The following is a 24,443-nucleotide window of genomic DNA, read 5'->3' as shown; positions in this document are numbered from 1 at the left end:
TTTACAGTCATAATCCACGGTTCATCATTATTGCAACCCGGTTTGGAGTCATCACTGGAAAGGATAAGACATATTAAATTAATTGATTTACGACAATTTGCCTCTCTCTACTTACGAATCAGAATTTTCGGATTCTGTTTCACTTTCATCACCCTTTTGAAGCTTCCACTTCTTGTAACGGTCTATCAGATCGATAAGGTACGAATTTTTCTTAGCTTTTTTAATAAAAGGATACTTGAGTATTCCTTTGCAGTAGGACGCTGAAAATAGAGTTCAACAATATTAACATTTACGTTGGCATTACTCGCTATCAAAGGAACTCACATTCTCGGGATCCTTGTTAAGGCACGCTTCAACAAAATCTTTAAAGATTTCGTATAGTTTCCCGTCATTGTGGCGGATTGTTTTTGGGTATAAGGAATAAGACACGCATAGGATGCAATTCAGAGTTGGGCGGTTCACCTTTGGCCAACTCAATGGCCGTTATGCCCAGCGACCAAATGTCAGCTTTGGAATCATACATGGACTGTTTAATGACCTCTGGTGCCATCCAAAATGGTGTACCCACAAATGTGTTGCGCTTTGATGTGGTATTCGTCAACTGACCGGCAACACCGAAATCAGCCAGCTTTACATCGCCCATTTCGCTCAACAAAACATTGGCAGCTTTAATATCACGATGTAGTTTCCTCTCTGAATGCAAATAGTCCAGACCTTTGAGAACTTCACGTAATATTATGGCTATGTGCATTTCTTCGAAAGAACCCGCCTTCATTAGATCCAATGCCGAACCACCGCCCAAATACTCCATGATAATCCATAGTTGGTTCCTTTGAGAAAGGAGCCAAAGTATTTGGTAACAAATGGTGAGTCGCACTGCGACAACACCATAATCTCTTGTTGTATGTCTTCGATTTCATCTTCAGCCTCTTCCAAGTCAATTATTTTTATGGCAACCACCTAAAAAGAGGACGATAATTAAACATGTGCAACATTTTTACTCCATCGGTGTCTTACCTGTTGAGTACGATTATCGATGCCTTTGAAAACTTCGCCAAATGATCCTTTGCCGATACGTTCTTGTTTTGTGAAGATTAACTCCGGATCGACCTTTTGCTGTAATTTTCGAGAATATTTATATACTGGTTAAATTAAGGTTTTTCATTATCTTGTGTCCCAATGTTAATGCTGTTGCCAGGTATGCATGTTGTCCGTTGAACACTGTGGCTCTTACGCTGCAATTTTTCAGCTACAAATGCGATTTGTAAGACATCGAAGCAAACGAAAAATTAATTTCGAAAGAATGTGGTTGAAAAAGTGGCAACAACAATACAATTGCGATAAAGTAAAACAAATAGTGATTGATGATCTCATTGTTTTGGTGTCGATTCGATACTCCCGGTATACATATGCGTGTATAGATGGGAGAGCAAGGAGACCCTTATCTAAGGCCATAAAGTTCCATTCCAAAGATATGCGCTCAAGGGTTTGCCCATAAATGGTAAGAAATTGTTTCGCTTTTTACTTACCTCTGTCCACGACATGGTGGGCAGAAAATGATGTCGGTGGCAATGTGTTGTCTGTCTAACGCTGCACTCGACTTGACAAGTATGACTGCTCCTCCTTTGGTGGTGGTGCTGGTGGTTGCTGCAACAATTGGCAGCTACGGCTTCCTCTTCCGCCTTTTGCGGGTGATGCAGCAACAAATGCAAACAACAAAACAAGACACTTCTTTTCCCTTAATAGAAACAGTGATCCACTACAAGACAGCGGCTATAACTTCCGTAAACATCAGCAGCAGCAGCGATAGTAAAAACCAAAACTCTAAGCACACACCTCACTCTCACTCATACAGACGCACACACGAACGTAGATTTTGAATCGTTTTACTCGATCAGGAGGAAAGGTGTGAGACACACGAACATTGGTTGGGGGTCTAGCAGAGGGAGTGTACAATAATGATGATGATCGTGGGATCCCCTTTTTTGTGGCTGGCTACTTCGCCACCGCCGCTGCACAATACACAGAGAGAACAGCAGTCTGTTTGGAAAATTGGGACTACAACGGGAACCCAAGAACACGTCTCTCCACTTCTTGTGTACCACTCTGTCGGATTGTCTTGTGCCACTTCTTATTCGTCGTCGTCGTTGTCGTAGTTATTGTTGTTTCGCAACTTCGCGCTGCTTGCATTCACACCACAAATATATGTATTTTTTAGCTTTGCTTCTACCTCTTCCACTCAATGACTGACTGACTGCTACGTTTACAATTTGCGCTGCGACTGTCAATCTGTTTTTACGCTGCTCCGCTGCGCTCCTCGGCCCAGACTGTTGTGGCTGGCCCTTGCTGTGTGACACGGCTTGTAGTCTCTGGCAATAATTCCCTATATCTCCAATACAACATCAATTTCCAAATGTGTTGTCTTTTGTTTGCCGATTTTCTTTTTCTTCTTGTTCACATCTATATTCGTTCTTCGTTTGGCTGGTTATGTCTTATGCATATAAATTGGAATTAATAAAAAAAAACAACTTGGAATTCTTTTTTCTAATCTGGTCGAAAGACAAATAGATCTTGTTTCACCACTTCTTTTTGCCTATTTCATTCAATCGACTTGACTTGCTTTGTTTTCAATTTATTTCGTCTTCTGTTTCTGTTTGGTTTGTTGTTCTCTTGCTCACATTCTCTCCCTCTCTCATAGAGATGACAGGTTTAAACTTTCTTTTTTCAACGTTTCAGATTTTTTTCGCAGATAGATTTGCTATTTTAACTTTTTCCCAGAACTTTTTCGATAGTGGAAATAATAGAAATTAAATGGCCATAAATTTTATATTACGAAAAATATAAAACTATACGATTTTATTAAAAATAATCATGCTCGTTATGTAAATAAGCAATAATAACTTTCCGAGATGTTTTGCCCCGATTCTCTAATATTTTTCTTTTATTCAGAGATGATATATGAAAGCTAGCTGCTGCGAAAAGACAAAGTGTCAAAACAAATTGAGTTGAGAACATATGAAAGCGTATATGTTTGTCTCATTCAATTACAGCTGTTTCGTTAGAAGTTCAACACTGCTTAAGCCGTTGGAAATTCAAATTTTAAAAATTGTATAATGCATGATTTCCAACCCGAATTTGTGTAGATTTTAAAGGACTGCCATCATAATTTTTTGGGGTGGTTCATTATGATTGCGTGAAAGCAGTCTACTAATTACTAATTTATATTAAAATATTGTAAGAAGTAAAAGTGCAAAATATAGTAAAAATGTCCATATTATGTGGAAATGTAAACATGTGTCTACAAAATGCATTAAAAATAGTTTTCAAAATTGCACTTATTTATCGAACATTTAGGTTCAAGTTGTTAATGTTTCGTGAAAGTTATCATAAACTTGGTACAATAAAAGGTAAGGTAGAGCTACAAGCTGATTACAATTTTTTTTACTGAGTGTGCCCGAGTTCTTCCGTTTTTGGGTAGGTATTTATTGTTTTGAAGAATCTATTTAACTTATTTTAAAAATTAGGAAAATATAAAATAAATAAGAACAACTTTTGCATATAATTTAAATAATTCTGACATGAAGCGGGCATAGCCTTGGTGTTGTATTCTGCAGTTTACTAACATGTTTCTTTTAATATGTTCTAAACAGTTCAATGTTTCAATTCCATGGCAATGGAAGCAGCTCTGTGATTCCTTTTTATTGTATCATAGTTGTCCTTATTTTCTACGTTTTGACATTTACTATTTTTCGATAGCCGGAAAACCAAAAATTTAGATTAAGGTAGTTTTAATTTCTTTTGCAAAAAAAAACTGTGAAAAGTAATAGACGGAATTCCTGCAGAAACTTGCAAGAAATCAGCTGGATTGTCAAAACAAAGCATTTAGTGCGTCTAATTATGCAGAAATTTCAAAAAAGTAAAAAAAAAACAAAGGAATTGCGCTTGTGATTTCCAAAATAAAATTTTTTAAATTGCTTGTCCGAATGTAAATCAACGGAAGGAGAAGAAGAAGAGTTTACAAGTGATTGCAAGAAGAAATTTGTCCAGCAAGAATTGCAAACTCTCAGTGAATGAACTGTCAAAATTGTTTTCTCAAATCGCTCTCTCTTGCAGATATTTTGTGTTAACAGAAGACATCCAGTAACAATTTGCAACAATTGTTACAAATTTTTATAAGCCACCGCGGAATCAATGTATCTACTTCCCTGCTCATTTAAATGAATATTCCAGCTGATTGCGTTTTTCCTCATGTTCGTAGTTCGTAAACAACAAAGTTTTCGACGGTATGCAGTACACTCATTCGTAAACAATAGAGCTATCGGTCATTTTGTTTTGCCTTCTAATTAGGTACGCGTTTTATTTTGGTGTGACACAGATGGACATACGCTCGTCCAAAATACGACTTTTGTCCTGGAAGGAAGGCATTCTTCGCAGAAATTGGACCAAATCGGAGACTTCGATCGTATTAATGAAGATTTACGCTATTTAAATTCTTGTTGTGGCATCCAGAAAGTGTAACTTTATATACCAAGTTCGGTGGAAAACAATTTGTGAAGTTTGAAGTTTATGCATTTTTACCAAATATGACCGTAAAGTTGGATTTGCCCCAAGTCCATTGAGTGTTTTGTACGTTAAAAAGCAACATATTTATAAAATGCCTTCATTTTGTGCAGTGGTGAATTGCAATGATCGATATGGACATTCAGAGAACATATCCTTTCACAAGTAAGTACGCCGTAACTTAACTTCCAATGTCTATTATTTATACATATTTCCTTTTTCCTTATAGATTTCCTCTTAAACGGAAGGATTTGTTGGAACAATGGGAGTCGTTTATACAAAAGCAAAGAGGACCAGACTGGCGAGCCTCACGCTGGAGTTCTTTGTGTAGTCGTCATTTTCGTGAGGACGACTTTCGATCGTTTAACGAAAGAAAACTCTTAAAAAGACTGCTGTACCCTCGGTCCTGGATGTGGGAAATTATGTGGAAAGTCACAGTAGAAACAAACCGATATATGATGGAAACGTATTAAAGGACAAAGAGAGCCAAAAGGACAAAGAGTTTAAAGAAATCATGGCCATTAGAGAACAGCTGGAAGATGTTGAAGCTGCAGCCAGCAGTAATATTGCCAAAACCAATTGCCGTCTTTGTGGTGTCAGTTCAGTTCCAGTAGTTACATTTGCTTCCAATTATGAGCTATATGGCATGCTACAGAAATGTTTTCCCACACTGAATATACAACAGGATGATGCCTTTCCCAAGTGCTGTGTTCTGCCTGCTATAAAAATCTTCAACATTTCTGTGAATTTGTTGACATTGTGTGGGCCGCTCAGACGGAGTTACAAAAGAAATACAAACTGAAAGCCGTAGAGAAACCACCATTAAAGATCAAACAGGAGCCACTGGCAGTGCGGGTAAAGCAGGAAGTGGCTGAAGTGGGTTATGACCAGCAGCAACAGGAACTTGGAGCCAACGATGAATATGATGTCATGGCCGATGGCCAACATGATGAAACCGAAGGCGGCGAAGCTGTAGACCAAAAATATGAATTTTGTGATTTTCCCATTAACGATTGTGACATCATGGAAATCATTAACCTCGACGACCCTTTTATAAACATACCCGATGATGACAACAATACCATTGTAAATGAGAGTGAAGAATCGCCGAAAAGAGTAAATGAACAGCGTTCCAACCATATGCTAACTGCCCATGAACTCCTGCAGGTGCATTTATTAATGGACGAACATAATTATGCCTATGTGGATACCGACGATTTCAAAGAGGAACAACAAGTTTACAAGACCGAAAAATCTGATGGAGATGAGAGAACTTTTACGGAGCATCCAAACCTAAGCGACGACAATATTGTGCGACAAAATGAGAACCTGTGTAAAGACCCGGCATATAATTACATATCGGATCCATCATATTCAGAAACGAACTCTTTTGAAAATCGCGCCTTGAAACCAATTGTCACCTCCGTTAGTGCTATACAACAGCCGACGAGTAAAGGAAATGGTATTGTGGTACTTAATGAAAGTATAGTCAAATCTGGAGCTGGTGGCTGCCAGTTACATGCCTGCATGGTTTGCCATTTGAAGTTTTTCTCTGTGGAAAATCTTAAAGAGCACTATACTCAAACACATGGTACTCCCATGGTTACAGTGCCGACCAGTAACATATTGGTGGAGAGAAATAGCACGGAGAGTAAATGTCACATGAAAACGGAAGTAATTGAGAATTTAGAGTTAAGCAGTGCTAAGGAAGTCTATGAACGTCCAGCTGAGAACTTGGAAAAACTGGCGAAGGATATCGTTGCTGAAACTAATGAAAATCCAAAAGGAAACACCAACGAGGAAGAAAACACAAAAATGCTCAAAAATAGCTTTAAGATACGTCGCCGCGACGTAAGGGGAGATAATGTTACGCAAATGAAACAAAGACAAACCAATTATCGACGTCGCAATATTGTCAAGAAGAATCCACACAAAATCTCTCTCAACACCATGGCCAATCAGTATCAACAATTGCGAAAGCTCTATCAAACCTTGCAAAAGAAGTGTTTAAATTTAGAACAGAATGTTGAACAATTACAGTTGCAACCTACAAAGAAATATAGCCGGACCATTAAGGATAGACGAAAACCTAAAATTGCAGCAAATTCTGATGCAAGCACTGAAAATAAAAATTTCACATGTCCGGTGTGTTCGAAATTTTTTCCGAATGCCAACAGTTTACGCCAACACAGCATAACACATACCGAAGAAAGGAAACACATTTGCAGTTTATGTCAGCGATGCTTTAAACGTCGCAACGGTCTGCTACAGCATCTGAAAGGGTTCCATCTACAAGTGAAGCCCTTTACCTGTCAAGTTTGCAAACATAGTTATGCCCTGAAATGTGATATGTTGCGTTGCAAACATTCCGCATTAAAGGCCAGTGTCGTATTTAATAAGTGTTCATAAGATTAGCCCTGGGTTGATCTGAATAAAAATAGAATTAAATAAATTTTTTTGTGATTTGGAACTTTTATTCAAATATATATTTAAGTGACAAATGTTAAAAAAAAGAAAACTGACCAATTGAAATTCAGATAACATACCAACAAATCAACACAGCAAATTCAAAACATCATTCGCCCATCAACAGACCATACATATGGAATTCATTGGCCGAAAATACATAAATTAGCTGTAAGTAAATTTTGTTGGTTGTATCTTCAAAGTAGATGTTGCTAGAAACATAATTTATTTGATTTTTTAATTATGCTGACATATTTTGTTCAATGGATACAGTCGTTACTCGTCCAAAACTTTACAATGTCATTATGTAGACAAAGATTTTCTCCCAAGCCATCTGTAAAATCTACTCTTTAATTACCTTTCTGTGCCACAAAAGTACTTAATATTTTTTGGTTTATACCTTTTTCGCATTCTTGGCCCATATTGATTAGATAGCGGCGAAGAATCATAGCTTTACCAATAATATTTAATATGCTCTTCAAATTATGAAAGTGACATGAGGAATCCCCTTTCGTCAACAACAATACCTTGGTGATTAAGTGATGTTTATTGTTTTATTGGGCTTCTTTATCTGATAAGCAATTCTAAGAAATGACAACATTTGACAATTTAAGATTTCTCTATAATGACGAACAATTCAGCCAAAACAAGAAAGGTAAAAAATTAAGTTGAAAGGCTTCTTAGGGGGAATATTTATATTTTTGTAAAATGTACAATAATTCAGCGTTGATAAATTAGTTTTGTAACATATAGAATCGGTCACATACTTTTAAAGATACTTGAGGAATTAAGTCATGGTCGGAGTTTATCTGATATGTTTATTTATTTGCTAAAAATTCCAATGTTGGGGAATCCACAGATTCAGCCAATTTTGTTATTTATATTTTTACGGGATATGACACAGAAAAGGTATATATTTTTTAGGAAGAAGGTTGTATTCCCAAAAGTAGATAGGTTAAATATACAGCTTCAATATATTTTTTTGATAAGAATTAGGTTAACTCCACATATGTTGTCTTCTAAAGATAAAGATTCTATTAAAAACAAAAAAAAAAATCTCTGAAAAAGAAAATTGGGAATAAAACGTTTTTTTCATAGACTTCAGACTTCTCGTTTTGAGAATTTTTAAACATAATTTTATTTCTATAAGAAAAAGACTTCTCCTTTGGATGTAGATTTTTGAATATAAAATTAGATTGTTAAAGGCTGAAGTTAAATGTTTCCTAATAAAAATCACTACTCAGCAACTCAAATTTTTTCTCTTCCTCTCCAATTTATTGAAATAAAGGCTTTAGTGGGGATTTAGGCCAGCGTGGAATAATTGAAAATGTTTCCATAGGTACCGCTTGGTGTACCGTTAAGTCCGGCCTTCCCGAGTTATGGGACTCTATAGTTCCATTAGTGTCTGATGTGGTCGCAGTGTTTGTCCAAACCAGAGATATGGATATCAATGTAAAGTTGTAGCGCCACTGATTGCAAAGACTGGCCACTCAATAAATCTTTACTTTTTTAAAAGTAGATTTAGTCTTGTAGCCTGTGTTGGAATCTGTCCATAGGAGAAAGTTTCACATCTTATGAAAAGTATCAAATTTAGAATACCTGGGGTCGCGTAGTCGGTGTTGGATATACTTCGACGGAAAGTCTCAGACCCTGGCTTAAAGCTCTCTACATAAACAGGTATGAATTTTCTGGAAATTTGCAGATTGTGTTCCCACTATATAGGGAACATCTTTGCAATATAGCTCCCATATACTGAACCTCCCGATATTAAGTATTATGACGATTTTAGCCATACTTTTCAAAGGAATTGTTTTGAGTTTGGTGTTCACAATAGGTCTCGTTGTCTATACATGGTGCAACAACGTCAAACGCTATAATTTTGGTATTTTTTTTAGTGCCAACCTTGCTTTCCAAAATACCCCAGACACAATAGTCAAACGGATTGCTATCCGGAGATTTTGGTGGCCATTGTGCGCTGGAAATGAAGCGAGGAACCTCATTTTGTAACCATTCTTGGTTGGCGCGTGCTGAGTGCGATGGTGCTGAGTTCTGTTGGAATGTCCAAGGTCTGCGGCCAAAATGTTTGCGTGCCCAGGGCTTTAATACACCCTCCAGAACATTTTCGCGATAATGTTCCGCATTTATTCTGATGCCACGGTCGATTAATACGACCTGAGAGCGACCATCAGCTGTTATGGCGGCCCACACCATCACCATGACCGGCGCTTGAGTTCTGGTGGCCAACCGAAGGTGTACATTTTCAGCTGACCTCTTTGACAAGTAAACACGATCATTTTGTTTGTTTACAAACTGCTGGACGACGAATGTTTTCTCATCGGAGAAAACCAAATTCGGCACTTCAGCACTTTCGGCCAAGCGAAGCAACTCTTTAGCTCTTTTGAGTCTATTTTCTTTCTGTTGCGGTGTAAGTTCTTGCACTTTTTGGAATTTCAATGGCTTTACCTCGAGCAAATTTTTCAATATTTGCCGAATGGAATATTGCGATATGTTCAGCCCACGAACCATTTTTCAGCCACTGCGACGCGGGTTTCGATCAAGTCGCTTCTTTACTTTTCGAACCATTTCTGCTGATGTTGCTGTTTTCTTCCGTACACTTCCTTGACGTCGGGCTACGCTACCAGTATCACGGTTACGAGTGATTTAAATGCTGGAGTGCTCTAACGATAGCCACTTGTGGTTTTCCTGAAAAATATAAAGAAATCACACTATGACGCTTGATTTCCATCACGAATAATTTTTTTCTGCAAAATTCTGACCAATATGCTTCTGTACGCTTGTAAACAATGTAATGAGCTGTCACTGGAATTTTACCAGCTGTCGGACGAGTGGCTTAGAAATGACCGCAGTCTGAAGTTGGTTGCAGTTTTTTCATGTCGCCCAATAGTAGTCATAAAAATTGTTGTGGTACTTTCAATCTCTCAAATTCCAATGGAAATAATGTCACAAATCTTAAATATTCTGGTGGATTTTTCAGCAAATATGTAACAAACTAGAATGACTTCACCTTGCCCATGCTGCCCTTAGGCTATTTCCGGCATAACTCAGCATTAGAATAACAGCATTCATCTATACGTTCACATAGCTACTAGTCAGGACATGTGGATTTCCATATGCATGTACACTACTGTGAACAAAAAAAAAAAAACAACACAGAAACATTACATGATGTCCACTTTGCTGCAGGCATTGTACGTGATGTTTGCACTGAGGTAAGTGTTGGATAGGTTTGTTCATATGAATGCATCACTGAAATCCATGGCTTCCAAACCGTTGGGTTTTTCGAAATCATTTGGTTAGCGCGTGTTGAAATAAGGGAAAGACGATTTATAATGCAAGCTGAAGGTTGACATGCTCTTAAAGAGAGAACTGTCGTGGCCTTTAATAAGTGACAAATTTAGCAGGCTTTTCTCTCAAAATATTCTCCTGTCACAGTTTTGTTTGTAATTCAATGACTATTTTGAATATTCTATTTGTAAATTGTTTCTAAATCCAAGAAAAGCTTCCATCATAAGCTTATGGTATGCGTTTCGAAAGGAAATGCCAAGTATTTTCTTGAACAAAAAAAATATGTGTGTGTGAAATGTTTCATGAACTGGTTATGATGGTGCATGAACAAAATATGTTTTCAGGTTTCGGTGAATGTGTTAGTACCCATTCCCAGGGAGCCAGATGTTTTTAATGTAGCAATATATACATGACCAGCCGAATATTTTTATTAGGCATAAGTAGATATTCTTAGATATATTTTTGCTTAGAATTTGTGAGCCAAATAAGGATTTAGAGGTGGACTTATGGGATTCGAAATGTAATTGTATCAACCCACAGAGGCCGACTGATTTTTATACCCTCCTCCGTGGAAAGAAGGTCATTCCGTTTGTAACACCTCTAAATATTCGTCATAGACCCCATAAAGTACATGTATTCATGATCAGCATAAAATTCTAAGTCGATTTAACGACGTCCATCTGTCTGTCCGTCTGTCTGTTGAAATCACGATACAGCTCACAATATTTGACGTAGAGCTTTCAAATTTGGCACAGAAGTACATATAACGGCACCTCCTGATATTCGGTATTTTGATAGCTTTAGCCACACATATCCACCAATTTGTCTAAAAAATTGGTATTTGTAGTACGTTATGTGGTCTAGCTCTAGTGGCGTAAACATTGTACATATAGGTCTACGTTTCCGTATAGCCTCCATATAAGGGCACCTCCCGATATTCGGTATTTTGATGATTTTAGCCACATTTTTTAACGGATTTGTTTGAAATTTGTAGTTTAAAGTGGAGCACGTTTGAGTCCAGATATTTTTGCCCTAAAATTTTTTCTTTACCCAATGGTGGAGGTTAAGTTAACTGAAATTCCCAATGGAAATTGCTGGAAATAGAGCATCGGGATTTGAAGAAATTTTATTTAGAAAAAATTCAATTTTTGAGGCTACAATTTTTTGGGGATTGAGAATATATTTAAAATGACTTTTATAAATTCGTTACCCTTCTGTAGGTCTGTCTCCATTTTTAAAAAAATAAAGATTTTTTCGTACGAACCATCTGTTTGAATGAGAAGCTGTGGATTTTTGACCCATTTTCCAGGCATTGGGAACGATTTGTCAGGTACTCAACTTATTTCATATCCAATTGTTTCAACATTACCATTGAGATTACGCCTGGGCCTAACGCTTTGCCTCATCGGAGGGAAGAAATCTGATACGCTGTATCGTTTTTGGGGTGCTCGGCAAATTGTCGTTTAAAATATACAATACACTTCTTCGGATCCGTCACCTTTACTTTGTTAGAAGTGACTGATGACCTATCATCCTTTTTCCCAAAGTTCGAGGGCGATTTAACCGTCGACAACAGCTTCTCATATCGGTTCCAACACTTCAGATGGTCCAGCCAATTCACTGATTTCGGCTTCAGTAGGGTAGGAACGACAGAGGTCATCACCCTCATTTGCTAGTCCCGAATATGTATACACTGAGTAGCAGTCGCTGGTCGAAACTGGGATGGTGTTGGTGCGGGTCAAAAAGGTAGAACTTCTTGGCGATGTTTTTGTTCTCAGTAGGTAGTTTAAAGATTTTTTGCATTTTGAATATTTTGGTCCATTTTTTAACCAAATCGGCTGTAATTTTTTATTTCAGGTTCTTTTAATTTCAAATTTCTTCCGGAAAATTTTAGAGATTTTGACCATTGTGATTTGTCCATACAACAAGTTTTAACATGGTGGAGGGTATAAAATTTTATACCCTAGTGCATTTGTTTGTAACATGGAAAAGGAAGCGAGATAGATCCATAATTACCTTTGAGGATCTTCATAAAATTATTTTCTGAGTCGATTTATGAATGCCAGTCCATCCGTCTGTCCATGTATTCTTCCGATTGAGGTGCAATTTCTCAAACAATATTTGTTTGGCCCAAGGAAGAACTCTATTGAAGTTGGTGATAATCGGACCAGATTTAGATATAGCTCCCATATATATCTTCAACCAATTTTGGGTTAAATGTGCTCCAAATGGCCAATATCAGCCCAAATGACCTGGATTTTGGCATATCCAACCAAATTCAGTCTAGTAGCAAGTAGGTTAAGTCCCTAATATTCGAAATATGCATTCGACAACAATGATATTTGGTACCAGATATCTTATAGAGCCCAGAAATACCTCTGCCAAATTTTATCAAGATCGATTCAAATTTAGATATAGCTCCTATATATATCCTCAATCGTTTTCGGGTTAATTGTGGACTGAATGGCCAATGTAAGTCCAAATGACCTGAATTTCGGCACATCGAATCGAATTCAGTCTAGAAGCAAGTACCTCGAATTTAGTGAAAATCGGTTCAGATGTAGCTATAGCTCCCATATATAGGTTTCATCCGATTTGGTTTTTATGGCCCTCACATTCGTAATATGCATTCGACAACAATGATATTTGGTACCAGATACAGTTCACCAAACTTAATTAAGATTTGGATATATCTCCATATATGTTTTCAATTTTATCAAGATCGATTTAGATTTGGATATAGCTCCCATATATATCCTTAATCCGATTTCAGGTTTATTGTGCAAATAATGGCATATAATATCACCCCAAATATAGTGAACTTCGGGACGTACGTTTCCATTTTGTGGAACTTGATTCCGATATATATTTTTTAATATAATCCTTCTCTAAGTGACATCATGCACTCTATATCAATGTTATTTGGTATAAAAGATTAAAATGTCTCTGCCAAATTTTAAATCGATTCAGAATTGGATATGCCTCCCATATAGTAGTTTCCTCTGAAACCAAACTATTACTGCTTTAAAGCCAAATGTTGATAGGCGATATGATCTACTTCAAGTAAATTTTTTTGTTACGGGAACTCTACTAAATACGCATAGTAGTGTAGGGTATCATATAGTCGGCCCCGACCGACTTTTCACTTTTCCTTACTGGATTTTTACTTTTTCATATTTTTTCTAATATATTTTGAAAAAACCTACCGAATAATTGTTTTCCACCCATCCGAATAATAGCAACCCGAAATGGAATCGGGTCTGCCAATTTGACAATGTTGTTTTGAATCCTCCTTTGTCAAAAGGACATTGCGGCGGCTTGCTTGGCTCACAATAACGACTGGTTATGCTTCCACGCTGTGTGTATGGCTCTGTATGTGTGTGCATGTGATTTTTATGGAAATAATATTCTTGTCAGGATTAAAAAGGATACGTGACTAGAAACATTAAACTAAACATAACTATTTGAAACAATGAATATCTACAAAACGACAGGAGACTATTGGCGAGAAATGCTCGATATGAAAGACCAGTAGCAGTAGTAGTGACTTGGAAAGACCAAGAAAAAAAAACAACAACAAGTAAACAAATAAATGACAAAATACAAACCGAGTACTACAAAGTGAAAACAGATCCTTTCTATCCTCCGGTTTTGTGAACGAGTCAAGGCAAAATGAGAATTAGCTTAAAGTTACCCTTGGCAAAGAAACAATTTCTTGGATTCCAAGCAATGGTTGCTTGGTATTACAAACATCACCGAGGGATTCTGAGTTAGTAGCAATTTTTTTTCTCACAAAATCCCACGTTATTGTCGATGATGACGATGTTGAATTGAAATATGCATGCCCATGTGTATGTAAATATGTGTTTGGTTTTTGCGAAACTGGAAGATATTTTTTCTCCATTTTAGTTGGATTTTTTGGTTCCTAACTAGCATTTGTTTTATATGTGTATGTAGTTCTAGCTTTTTTTGGGAGGTCACATATTCCAACATTTGATGGTTGCATACAAATGTTTCAAATATAATATTGTTGCCCCGCAATGTTTGTTTTTGCCTTTGTTATTCTACCATTCTTGTTGCCACAACCGAGAATCATCTATCCAACATTCCTGGATAATGTCCCATATCACATGGCATCTCATCATCCACATCGGCATGACATTGCATAGCATCATGTTCTACATACCGGAGTTATGTTTGTCCCGTCACATGCCTGCCTGCCTGCCTGCCAGCCAGCCTGCTTCCTTGTTTGCCTGGCGCATATTCTGTTGAAGATACGACGTGATACGTGTATTACTATCACGTATCATTTCATTTGTTTCTGGGCTGGTGTTTTTTTCTTGTTGTTATGCTTTTTCCTGTTATTATTTATACAAGATTCGCTGGGGGATGGGGAATGGTGTGTCCCGTTTGCTTTAGAAATATTAAAATTTTTTTGGTTAACATTCATACATCTTTTTGAAAATCTGATGAAAACATTTCTTCGTGCTATTCAATATCAATTATTTTTTTTTTATCAAACAACATGTTTTTGTTTGTCTCAAATTGGTGGTGGCCTACTACAGTTCCCTATGGCAACATATCTCGTGACTCGATATCAAGTGACTAATTTGTGGGTGTTTTTGTTGGAAAGTTTTAATGTACTAACCAAGTGCGATCTCAACCACAGTTAGTTACAAATAAACAAAATCGAAAAGCCAAACCGCAAGTGATTGTAGCTAAATTTTGATATATTCAAGATATCGTATTTTTATATTTTTTCAGACGCGATTTGAGCATTTTTATGCCTTTGAGCTTTTTTGACGGATTGTTTATTACAAATTTGTTCATTCCTTTTTGAATTTTTAAAATATAGTTTCACAAAAAATTTCAGAGAATGCCTCTAACGTTTTTTTATACTATAAGCCATATGGCTAGAGATACGGCGAAATCGTGCCTCGTCGAAATAACGATTTTTGACCCTAGGTCTTTTTGGACCAAATCCGTTTCAGGACGAAGCTCATAAAACGCGAAATTTATATCCGATTCCATTAAGACTTGGCATATCTCAATATTTCCATCAACACGAGATCTGTTATAAAGATGGAAGAGATCGGACCATTTACCCCCCAAACAAAGGATCCAAGTTTTAAATACCCAAAACGATTATAAAATCTGAAATAAGCATCCGGGTTTCTTCATATTTCACGCATCCCACTATTTCTACTAACACAAGATCTGCAGTGAAGATGGGATATATCGCTCCATTTATTCTGGTGTCTCCCCCACAAAGGGGAAGCTCATAAAACGCGAAATGAACATCCAATTCCATTTAGACTTTGCACATCTCAATATTTCTATCAGCACTAGACCTGTTATAAGGATGGTAGCGATCGGACCATTTCTTCTGGTAACTCCCTCGCGAAGGGTTCAAGATTTTGACAAACAAAACTTTCAAATAGAGCGAAATTAGCATCTAACTCCCTTAAAATTTCACACATACAAACATTTTTGCCAACACAAGATCTGTTGTGAAGATGATATATATCTGCGAATACCTTCTGGTACCTCCCCCCCAAATGGTCACAATTTTCAATACTTTTATCTGTCATAGCTTGCGAAACAAGTCAGCGATCCTTTAAAACTTGCTATATCTAAATATTTCTCTCAACCAGAAACATGAGATGAATATGGAATTGGAATGGAATCGATATTACAGCCTATGACAGAAAATTGTTTGCGCAGGCCCACGTTTTCGTATAGCCCTCATATAACGGTACGTCCAGATAATCGGTATTTTGATGATTTTAGCGGCATTATTCAACGGAATTGTCTCAAATTTAGTAATTGAAGTTCGTATTGGATACTACAGCCTATGACAGAAGATTAATTCTGATGATTTTAGCTGAATAATGATTAGTGAATAATGTATTCACCGATTTTTTTTTTCCAAATTTCACATTTGAATATTGTTATGGTTTATGACAAAAGTTGCCTATGCAGGTCCAATATAACTGCTACATTCGGTATTTTTTTAACAGAATGTTTAACGGTTTTTTTTTGAAAATTGTCAAATTTTTTCCAAATGATGGAGGGTATTCAAAGTTCGGCCCTGCCGAACTTAAAGCTTTTTTTTAATTGTTCATTGTTAATTACAAATCAGCTCGTCACGAAAAAGAGAACATCAAATAAAATAATTGTGTGTATTTTTGGAAGGATCTCTTAGGTATTTATACCCTACACCACAAGTTGGTCGGGGTATTATGTCTTTGTGCATTTGTTTGTAACAGGCAAAAAGAAACGAGATAGACTCATAGCTTTTTTTGATGATCTGCATAGAATCACATTCTGAGTCGATTTATGTATGTCCGTCCGTCTGCCTGTCTGTCCCTGTATTTTTGTAAACAAAGTACAGGTCGCATTTATTGCCCGATCCAGATGAAAATTTACACAATTCATTTGTTTAACGCAAGCACGAACCCTATTGAAATTGGAGATAATCAGTCAAAATTTAGATTTAGTTCCCATATGTATATTCGTCCGATTTTTTATTGTGCACCAAACGTGTAATATCTGCTCAAATAGTATGGAATTTTGCATATTCGATCAAGTTAAGCCTCGAAATAAGTATGCCAAATTTGATCGAAATCGGATCAGATATAGCTATAGCTCCCATAAATATTGTTCATCCGATTTGTTTTTTTTTTTGTCCTCCGCAGCCGTAATATGTGCTCTGTAACAACGATATTTGGGGAAATAAATTAAAAAAAAGCACAAAAATACCTTTCCCAAATTTTATCGATATCGGTTTAGATTTGGATATAGCTCCCACATATGTCTTCGTCCGTTTTGCCTTTTATTGTGCACCTAACGTCTAATATTAACCCAATTGGGATGGAATTTGGCAATTATGACCAAATTGAGCCTAGAAACAAGTATGTTAAATTTGGTGAAAATCGGTTCAGATATAGCTATAGTTCCCATATATATTTTTCATCCGATTTGTTATATTTTCGATTTTTATTTATTATATAAAGCTCTACTAAATATGTAGAGGGGTGTAGGGTATCATAAAGTCGGCCCGGCCGACATGATTTTAAGTAGAATCATGGTGGGTATTCTAAATAATATGTTTCAAAGGACTGTGAATATTTCTATGGAGGCTATGTTCGAGCAGTCATGTTGAAGATTTCACTTTCATTATGTTTTCTTCAAATGTCACCTGGGCTATTGTTTACATTTTAGTTGTCATGCAAATATTTATAAAACAAGTGTAACCCGATTATTAGGGCGGGATGGGGTTGGTGTGATTAACACTCTTTCGTGAATTGATTAAAGTGTGAGTAATCCATTGTTATTAATAACAAATGAACAGCCGAACAGCAACAATAACAAAATAATAATACAATTTACTTCCTTGGCGCAATGCAAACAATTTCGATTACGAACATTAACGCTCAAGAAGTAAAAATAAAATAAAACAAAAAAAAGAGACGACGTTTCGTTTTTGTCATATCACAGTTGATAAGAACAGACGACCTCAAGGCAAGAAGGCAAAGAGGTTTTGTTATAAAATTCATATTGACGGTTAAGAGAAGTTACAGTATTAACTAAACGCTCGCCGGGTGCAGAACTTAAAAGCAGTGGAAAAAAAATTGAAATAAAATCAAAAGAAAAAATAACATACCAATCGATATGTACGGAAAAGTTTTGTTGTGTTTGGCTTTTGTTGCCGTTATCGCCTTGCCGCTGGGTAAATGAAAATTGATATTTTTGAAATACCGTGCAAGTGAAAGTAATTGTGTCATATCTGCATTTATGTATTTATTTAGCAAATTCCTTGAAATGTTACGAATGCCGTGATGTGAATTCCTGCAAAAATCCCACTACCGTGCAATGTAACCAAATAAATGCCAATGCTACACGTGATGCTCTGCTGAATACCTATCATAATGTTCAAATTACTAATACCACAAGATACGCATGCTATGTTGGTATTTACAGTGCTGGTGAGTTTTTTTTTTTTAAATTCTGAATAGATTCATTTTTGGGAATATTCAAAAAATTATAAACAAAGTTTTTATTGCTGGAGAATTCTAATTTTTTCGGCAATTCAAATTTTGAGAGCCTGTTTTTGTATGACGGTACGAAGGTGAACTCGATAGAAAAACACCACTTCCAGAAATAAAAAAAAATAACAAGGAATTGATTTTTTTTTCTTTTTGATCCACTTTCAAATTGTCATACAAAAACAGGGCATAAGTCAATGTTAAAAGTTAATATATATTTTTAATTAATAATATATTAATGTCTATTTTTTCAATTTTTAATAGGCAAAGCAACAGTTTTCGATGTCCGTGGCTGCATTCCGGACGATGCCGTCAGCTGCAGTGCCCCCCTCGTGAACTCAACTTGGGTAAAACAGACCTGTGATGTTTGTACCAAGGACTCGTGCAATAAGAAGAATTCCGTTGGAACCTTCTCCTCTAGTATTTTTACCATGATTGGTCTCCTATTTGTGGCTAAAGTATTTGTAAATTAAATTATTTAAATTATATTTTAGTCTACGCAGTATTGTTATGGTTTTGTTAGTTTCCTTTTTTGTACATTGTAGTCGCCAAAAGGCATTAGTTATAATCTCACTAAAAACGAAAAATTAAGATTCATCGAAAAGAAAAACGATTTGTATTTGAAATAAAAAGATTTGTATTTGAAATAAGAACAGTATATATATTTTTAAATAAAAAAATGTATGTTTGAAATGTTTCTATTACAGAACCAATGTTCAATTTTTGGTTCATAAATTAAAAAACTAATTAAGTTTCTTTAGTCATATCTTTAATGGCTATACTTGTTTATGACAGTCATACTTCTGTTCTGAATTGACTGAGTTGGCAGTTCTCGACCGTAAGCAACTCGTTCCGTTACGGATGGCAGATAATGAAACAAGTAAAAAAGTATAGGTCGGTTTTGCCGACAGCCAGTGTTCGATTACTTAAAAATATTTTGACTTCTGTTATGATTATTCAACCTCTATGGAGTGGGTTTTTTTCGGCCAATATTATGTATTTTGTATCGGACCTAAATAAATATGATATAAATATTGCGTCGTGCCAGGTTTGGACTACATCGACTATATCCTTCACTTTAAATGAGATATGTGAGAATTTTTAGAAAAGGTTAAAATGTGCGTGAGTTACCAGATATATTCGACCGAAGTATTCCATTTTTATATCCTCCACCTTGGAAAGCAGGGTATATTAACTTTGTCATTCCGTTTGTAACATCCTTAAATATTCGTCGTAGACCCCATAAAGTATATATATTCATAATCAGCATAAAATTCTAAGTCGATTTAACGATGTCCATCTGTCTATCTGTTGAAATCACGATACAGCCCACATTTTTTGACGTAGAGCGCCAAAATTTAGTAGAGCAATTTGTATTGTGTCTAGGATGGTTGGTATTGAAAATGAGATATGTCGGTCCACGTTCCCGATATTTGGTATTTTGATTATTTTTGCCACATTTTTTCACTGATTTGTCTAAAAATTGATATTTGTGGGTCATAATGGGTCCTAGTTCGTGTGGCGGAACATTGTATGTATAGGTCCACATTTTGGTATAGCCCCCATATAACGGTACCTCCCGATATTCGGTAATTTGATGATTTTTGACACATTTTTTCACGAATTCATCTGAAAATTGGTAGTTGTAGATCACAATGGGTCCCAGTTCGTGTGGCGAGTCATTGTAATTATAGGTCCACGTTTTGGTATAGCCCCCATATAACGGTACCTCCCGATATTCGGTAATTTGATGATTTTTGACACATTTTTTCACGTATTTGTCTGAAAATTGGATTTGTAGGACATAATGGGTTCTAGCTCCGTTGGCGAAACATTGCAAGTGTAAGTCTACGATTTGGTATAGCCCCCATACAACGGTACCTTCCGATATTCGGCATTTCAATGGTTTTTGACACATTTCTTCTAATGTTTCCTTTACCATAAGGTGGAGGGTATTAAAAGTTTGGCCCGGCCGAACTTAATGTTTTTTTTTTACTTGTCATATTTAATCTAATGCAGATAAAAATACTGGTATCGGCAAAATCACAAGAAAATCGGACATTTATATCCAATTTTATGCGAAATCATGAATTCCCTATTCACCTCAGGCTTCTGCTTGAGAGACATATATTTAGATATAGCAAGTTGTAAAGAATCCCTGACTTGATTCACAAGTTATGACAGATAAAATTATTGAAAATTGTTACCCTTTAAGGGCTTCGCAGATATATATCATCTTCACAACAGATCGTTGAGCGTTTTGTTTTTTAAAATCTTGAGCCCTATGTGTGGGAGGTACCAGAAGAAATGGTTCGATCTTTACCAAATACAGGGTGAGATAAAAAAACTGCAACAAAGTCAACGCCATAGTTTTTACTATGTATCAAATGATATATACCCTCTATATCATTTGATACGGTCAAAACGTGCCTAGTCGAAATATCGGTTTTAGACCCTAGGTTTCTTTGGACCAAATCCGTTTCAGAACATTTGGAGTCGATCTAGCGATGTCCGTCCGTCCCTCTGTCTGTCTGGCTGGTGCGTACGATAACTCTCGAAGGGTCCAAACTTGGTACATCGTAATATTTTTGTCAAACTTAGATCGAGTTCGGAGATGGGTAACATCGGTCCACTCCTTCTGGTACCTGCCCCATAAAAGGTCGAAAATTTCAAAAAAAAAAAAAAAATATTTTCTGCACAGAAAGTGAAAGAATAATCCGATTTTGCTCCAAATTTGCAAATCCGAATATTTTCGTCAGCGCTAGGTCAGGATGGACAATATTGATTTATTCTATCAAGTACCTCCCCACAAAAGGTCGAAAATTTCAAAAAAAATATTTTCTGCACAGAAAGAGAAGAAATAATACGATTTTGCTCCAACTATGCAAATCCTAATATTTGTGTCAGTTCTAGGTCAGGTACAAATAATATGGGTTCAGTCCATCAAGTGCATCTTTCACAAAGGTTCAAAATTTTGAATAATTGTAACTCTTATAAAATGTGATGTACAAATCTGATTTTCTTCAAATTTTACACATCCTAATATTTTAACAAACACAAGATCTGGTGCTAATATGGAATATATGGGTTCACTCCTTCTGGTACCTTCCCCACAAAAGGTCGAAATTTTGAATATCCAATAAGCTTATAAAACGTGAAATTAACATCCGATTCCATTCAGACTTGGCACAACTCAATATTTCCGTAAACACAATATATCACAATGGCATATCTCAATATATTCCGTAAAGATGGTAGAGATCTGACCATTTCTTCTGGTACCTCCCTCACAAAGGGTAAAAGTTCCGATTTTCTTGCAATTTTGGCCATACCTATATTTTATCTGTATTAGATGAAATAGGGAAATGGAATACTTTGTCCGACTACATCTGGCACCTCACACGCATTTTGAAATTTTCAAAAAAATTACCACATATCTCATATAAAGTGATGGAAGTAACCCATATAGTTCAAATCTGGCACGTCACGATATTCATATCATATTTATTTAGGTCCCATACGAAATGGACAATATTGGCCCATTTCTTCGGTCGGCAAAGCCGACTGATACTTTTCAACTTGTTTACTCTCTTATCTGATTCCTCGTATCAATAATAACATATACGCTAAATTTAAAGACTATAGGCTCAATATTTTTATATTCAGGCCAAAATATGAGTTTTCGTATTTTTTTTAGTATCATTTGGTATGAATTTTCAAAAACCCCACCAACTTGAAATTTTGTATGCCAAATTGCAAGTTTATAGTCCTGGCTATTTTTTCTGGGCATTGATGAGCCAATGAGACCTCGTATTTTCCATCCATGGTGGGAAAGATGTGAAGTGGTCTCAACATTACCCACGATTCATGAATTGATTTATGTTTATAAATCTTAAATGGGCAATTCCGTGTTGTTATTATTATTATTATTTCATGCAGCCAATGAAAATCAAATTAAACCACATTACGAATTTTCCTATCAATGCATCAATGGATTTTTTGCTCGGAAATTTCACCGCTAAAGAGGTAAAAATAAAACTAACTTTGTTTGCAATGCTAAGTTAGAGGCCTCAAGGCAAAGTGAGCTTAGGTATAAAATGCATATTCAAACAGCTTCCAGTATCAAACAATCAATACCTTCGATTAGAGCAAGACGTTCAGAAGTTACAAGTAAAAAATTGAAAAAAAGCAAAAACAAGTGAAAAAGTTTAGAAAAAATTCCATTCAAAATGTACAAACTAGTGATTCTGTGTTCGGTGCTTGGTGCTCTCCTGCAGATGGGTAAGTTATAACTGATAGATACACGTCTTGCTGAAAAAATTTTGTTTTTAAAATTATTTTTATTTTTTTTTAATTATTTTTTATTTATAGCAAACTCCCTAAAATGTTACGATTGTCGCGATGAGTATTCCTGCAAAAATGCCTCCACCGTGGAATGTAATCACACCAATGCCCTGCTGAATATCTACCAAATTACAAAGTCGACAAAGTTTTCATGCTATGTTGGTGTTTATACATCAGGTAAGTTTTTAATTTTATTCGTTTCTTTTTTTTTTCAAAATGCAATTCTCTTCAGAATCAACGAAATTAAAAACAAATATTAAATGACTCAGTTCAAAATAGATTCAATGTCAAGTATATTAAAACCGCAGTAATAATTTTGTTTATAAATAATACACATGTAGACACATAAAACATACATGTATAAATATTGAAAACGATATTTTTTTATTTATTTTTTTTTTTGAAATAAATAAGAACCCCTAACCATTTTTGTTAATATTTTAAATACGTTAATATTTAAAATAAATATATATATATTGAGATTTGGGTTCTTAAGGCAATTATAGATCATTATATTTGTCTTGAAAGAGGAATATTTTTTATCTAAATTATTTAAAATTTTTTTTAAATTTTTTAAAATATTAAATGTCTCTTATATGCGAAAATAAATATATATTTCTTTGAGATTTGCCTTCTCAAGGCAATTTTAGATCATTAAATTTGTATCTTTTATCAAAAAAAAAAAATAAATAAATAAATAAAATAAAAAATAAATAAATAAATAAATATTAAATGTTTTCTTTTTAATTTTTCCAGGCGGCAAGGTAGTCTCCGATGTCCGTGGTTGCATTCTCACAAACGCCATTACGTGTGATACTCCTCCCTCAAATCCCCACTGGGTGCAGAAGACCTGTAATGTTTGTTCCGAGGATTTGTGCAATGATCGCAATTCGGTTGGAACAATCTCTGCGAGTGCTGCAGTTATGATTGGTGTTTTGTTTGTGGCAAAATTATTTTTATATTAAAAGTTACTGTTTAACATAAAACCAAAAAATTGTAAAATATATAATATACCCTACTAGAATCTCAATATAATTGTGGATTTTTTAAAAAAATTGTAATGGAATATTTGGGTTAGATTTTTTTTAAAGATTATCATATCCCTGCCTTACCCCCTGGAAAACATTGCCATCGTTCTCCACTAATAAACAAACGTTGTTTTTATAAAAACAACAATAAAGGGATTAAGCCTGACCATTTTGCAACAACAAAAGATTATCAGAATTTTTTTTGCGGAATTTTTGTAATTTTTTGGGAGACTATCTGATATAAAATTTTTGTGCGAATTTTATTTTTTCTTTGCAAGAGCTATTTCGGTCATAGTCATACACTTTTTATACCCTCAGCCAAAATGTGCCTCATCGACCAAATTCGTTTCAGGATATTTGAAGTCGATCTAGCGATGTCCGACCGGAGATGGACCCCTTCTGACCCCCAAAAGAATATTTTACTGCACAGACAGAGAAAGGAAAATCCGATTTTGCTCCAACTTTGCAAATCCCAATATTTGTATCAGTGCTAGGTCAGGTGCGAAAATAGAAAATATCGGTCCACTCCATCAAGTACCTCCCCCTCAAAGGGTCTAAGTTTTGAATATCCAGAAGCTCATAAAATGCGAAATTAATATCCGATTCCATTTAAACTTGGCACATCTCAATATTTCTATCAACACAAGATCTGTTATAAAGTTGGTAGATATCGGGCCATTCCTTCTGGTAT

The 24,443-nt window shown here is 35.7% G+C and overlaps 4 protein-coding genes across 4 annotated transcripts in view; 3 read left to right on the top strand and 1 right to left on the bottom strand.

The window, feature by feature from the left end:
- Window positions 1-2,482, bottom strand: part of LOC131803666 (serine/threonine-protein kinase 26-like) — a 3,647-nt gene extending 1,165 nt beyond the window's left edge. The window contains 8 exon segments of the mRNA XM_059125111.1: window positions 6-54; window positions 116-242; window positions 245-260; window positions 325-391; window positions 393-825; window positions 828-960; window positions 1,018-1,116; window positions 1,530-2,482. Coding sequence (XP_058981094.1) covers window positions 6-54; window positions 116-242; window positions 245-260; window positions 325-391; window positions 393-825; window positions 828-960; window positions 1,018-1,116; window positions 1,530-1,544 — 939 coding nt within the window. The 5' untranslated portion in view covers window positions 1,545-2,482.
- Window positions 2,483-4,322: 1,840 nt separating this feature from the next.
- On the top strand, window positions 4,323-7,036 carry LOC131803681 (uncharacterized). Its single transcript, XM_059125171.1, is given in 4 exon segments — window positions 4,323-4,725; window positions 4,790-4,935; window positions 4,938-5,261; window positions 5,264-7,036. Coding segments are annotated over 4 exon segments (2,247 nt in total). The 5' UTR covers window positions 4,323-4,654; the 3' UTR covers window positions 6,970-7,036.
- Window positions 7,037-17,904: 10,868 nt separating this feature from the next.
- Window positions 17,905-18,885, top strand: LOC101888985 (uncharacterized). Its single transcript, XM_005177385.4, has 3 exons — window positions 17,905-18,064; window positions 18,144-18,320; window positions 18,645-18,885. Exons 1-3 carry the CDS (start codon window positions 18,007-18,009, stop codon window positions 18,851-18,853), a joined length of 444 nt encoding a protein of 147 aa, XP_005177442.1. The 5' UTR covers window positions 17,905-18,006; the 3' UTR covers window positions 18,854-18,885.
- A 3,648-nt stretch (window positions 18,886-22,533) lies between these two features.
- On the top strand, window positions 22,534-23,748 carry LOC131803682 (uncharacterized). The gene is made up of 3 exons (XM_059125172.1): window positions 22,534-22,661; window positions 22,752-22,901; window positions 23,481-23,748. The coding sequence occupies exons 1-3, from the start codon at window positions 22,610-22,612 to the stop codon at window positions 23,687-23,689; spliced, it is 411 nt and encodes a 136-aa protein (XP_058981155.1). The 5' UTR covers window positions 22,534-22,609; the 3' UTR covers window positions 23,690-23,748.
- The last annotated feature ends 695 nt before the right edge of the window (window positions 23,749-24,443 follow it).

Source organism: Musca domestica, unplaced genomic scaffold (genome assembly GCF_030504385.1).
Source record: "Musca domestica strain aabys unplaced genomic scaffold, Musca_domestica.polishedcontigs.V.1.1 32, whole genome shotgun sequence".
Lineage (NCBI taxonomy): Eukaryota > Metazoa > Arthropoda > Insecta > Diptera > Muscidae > Musca > Musca domestica.
This window is presented reverse-complemented; position numbering and strand designations above follow the sequence as displayed.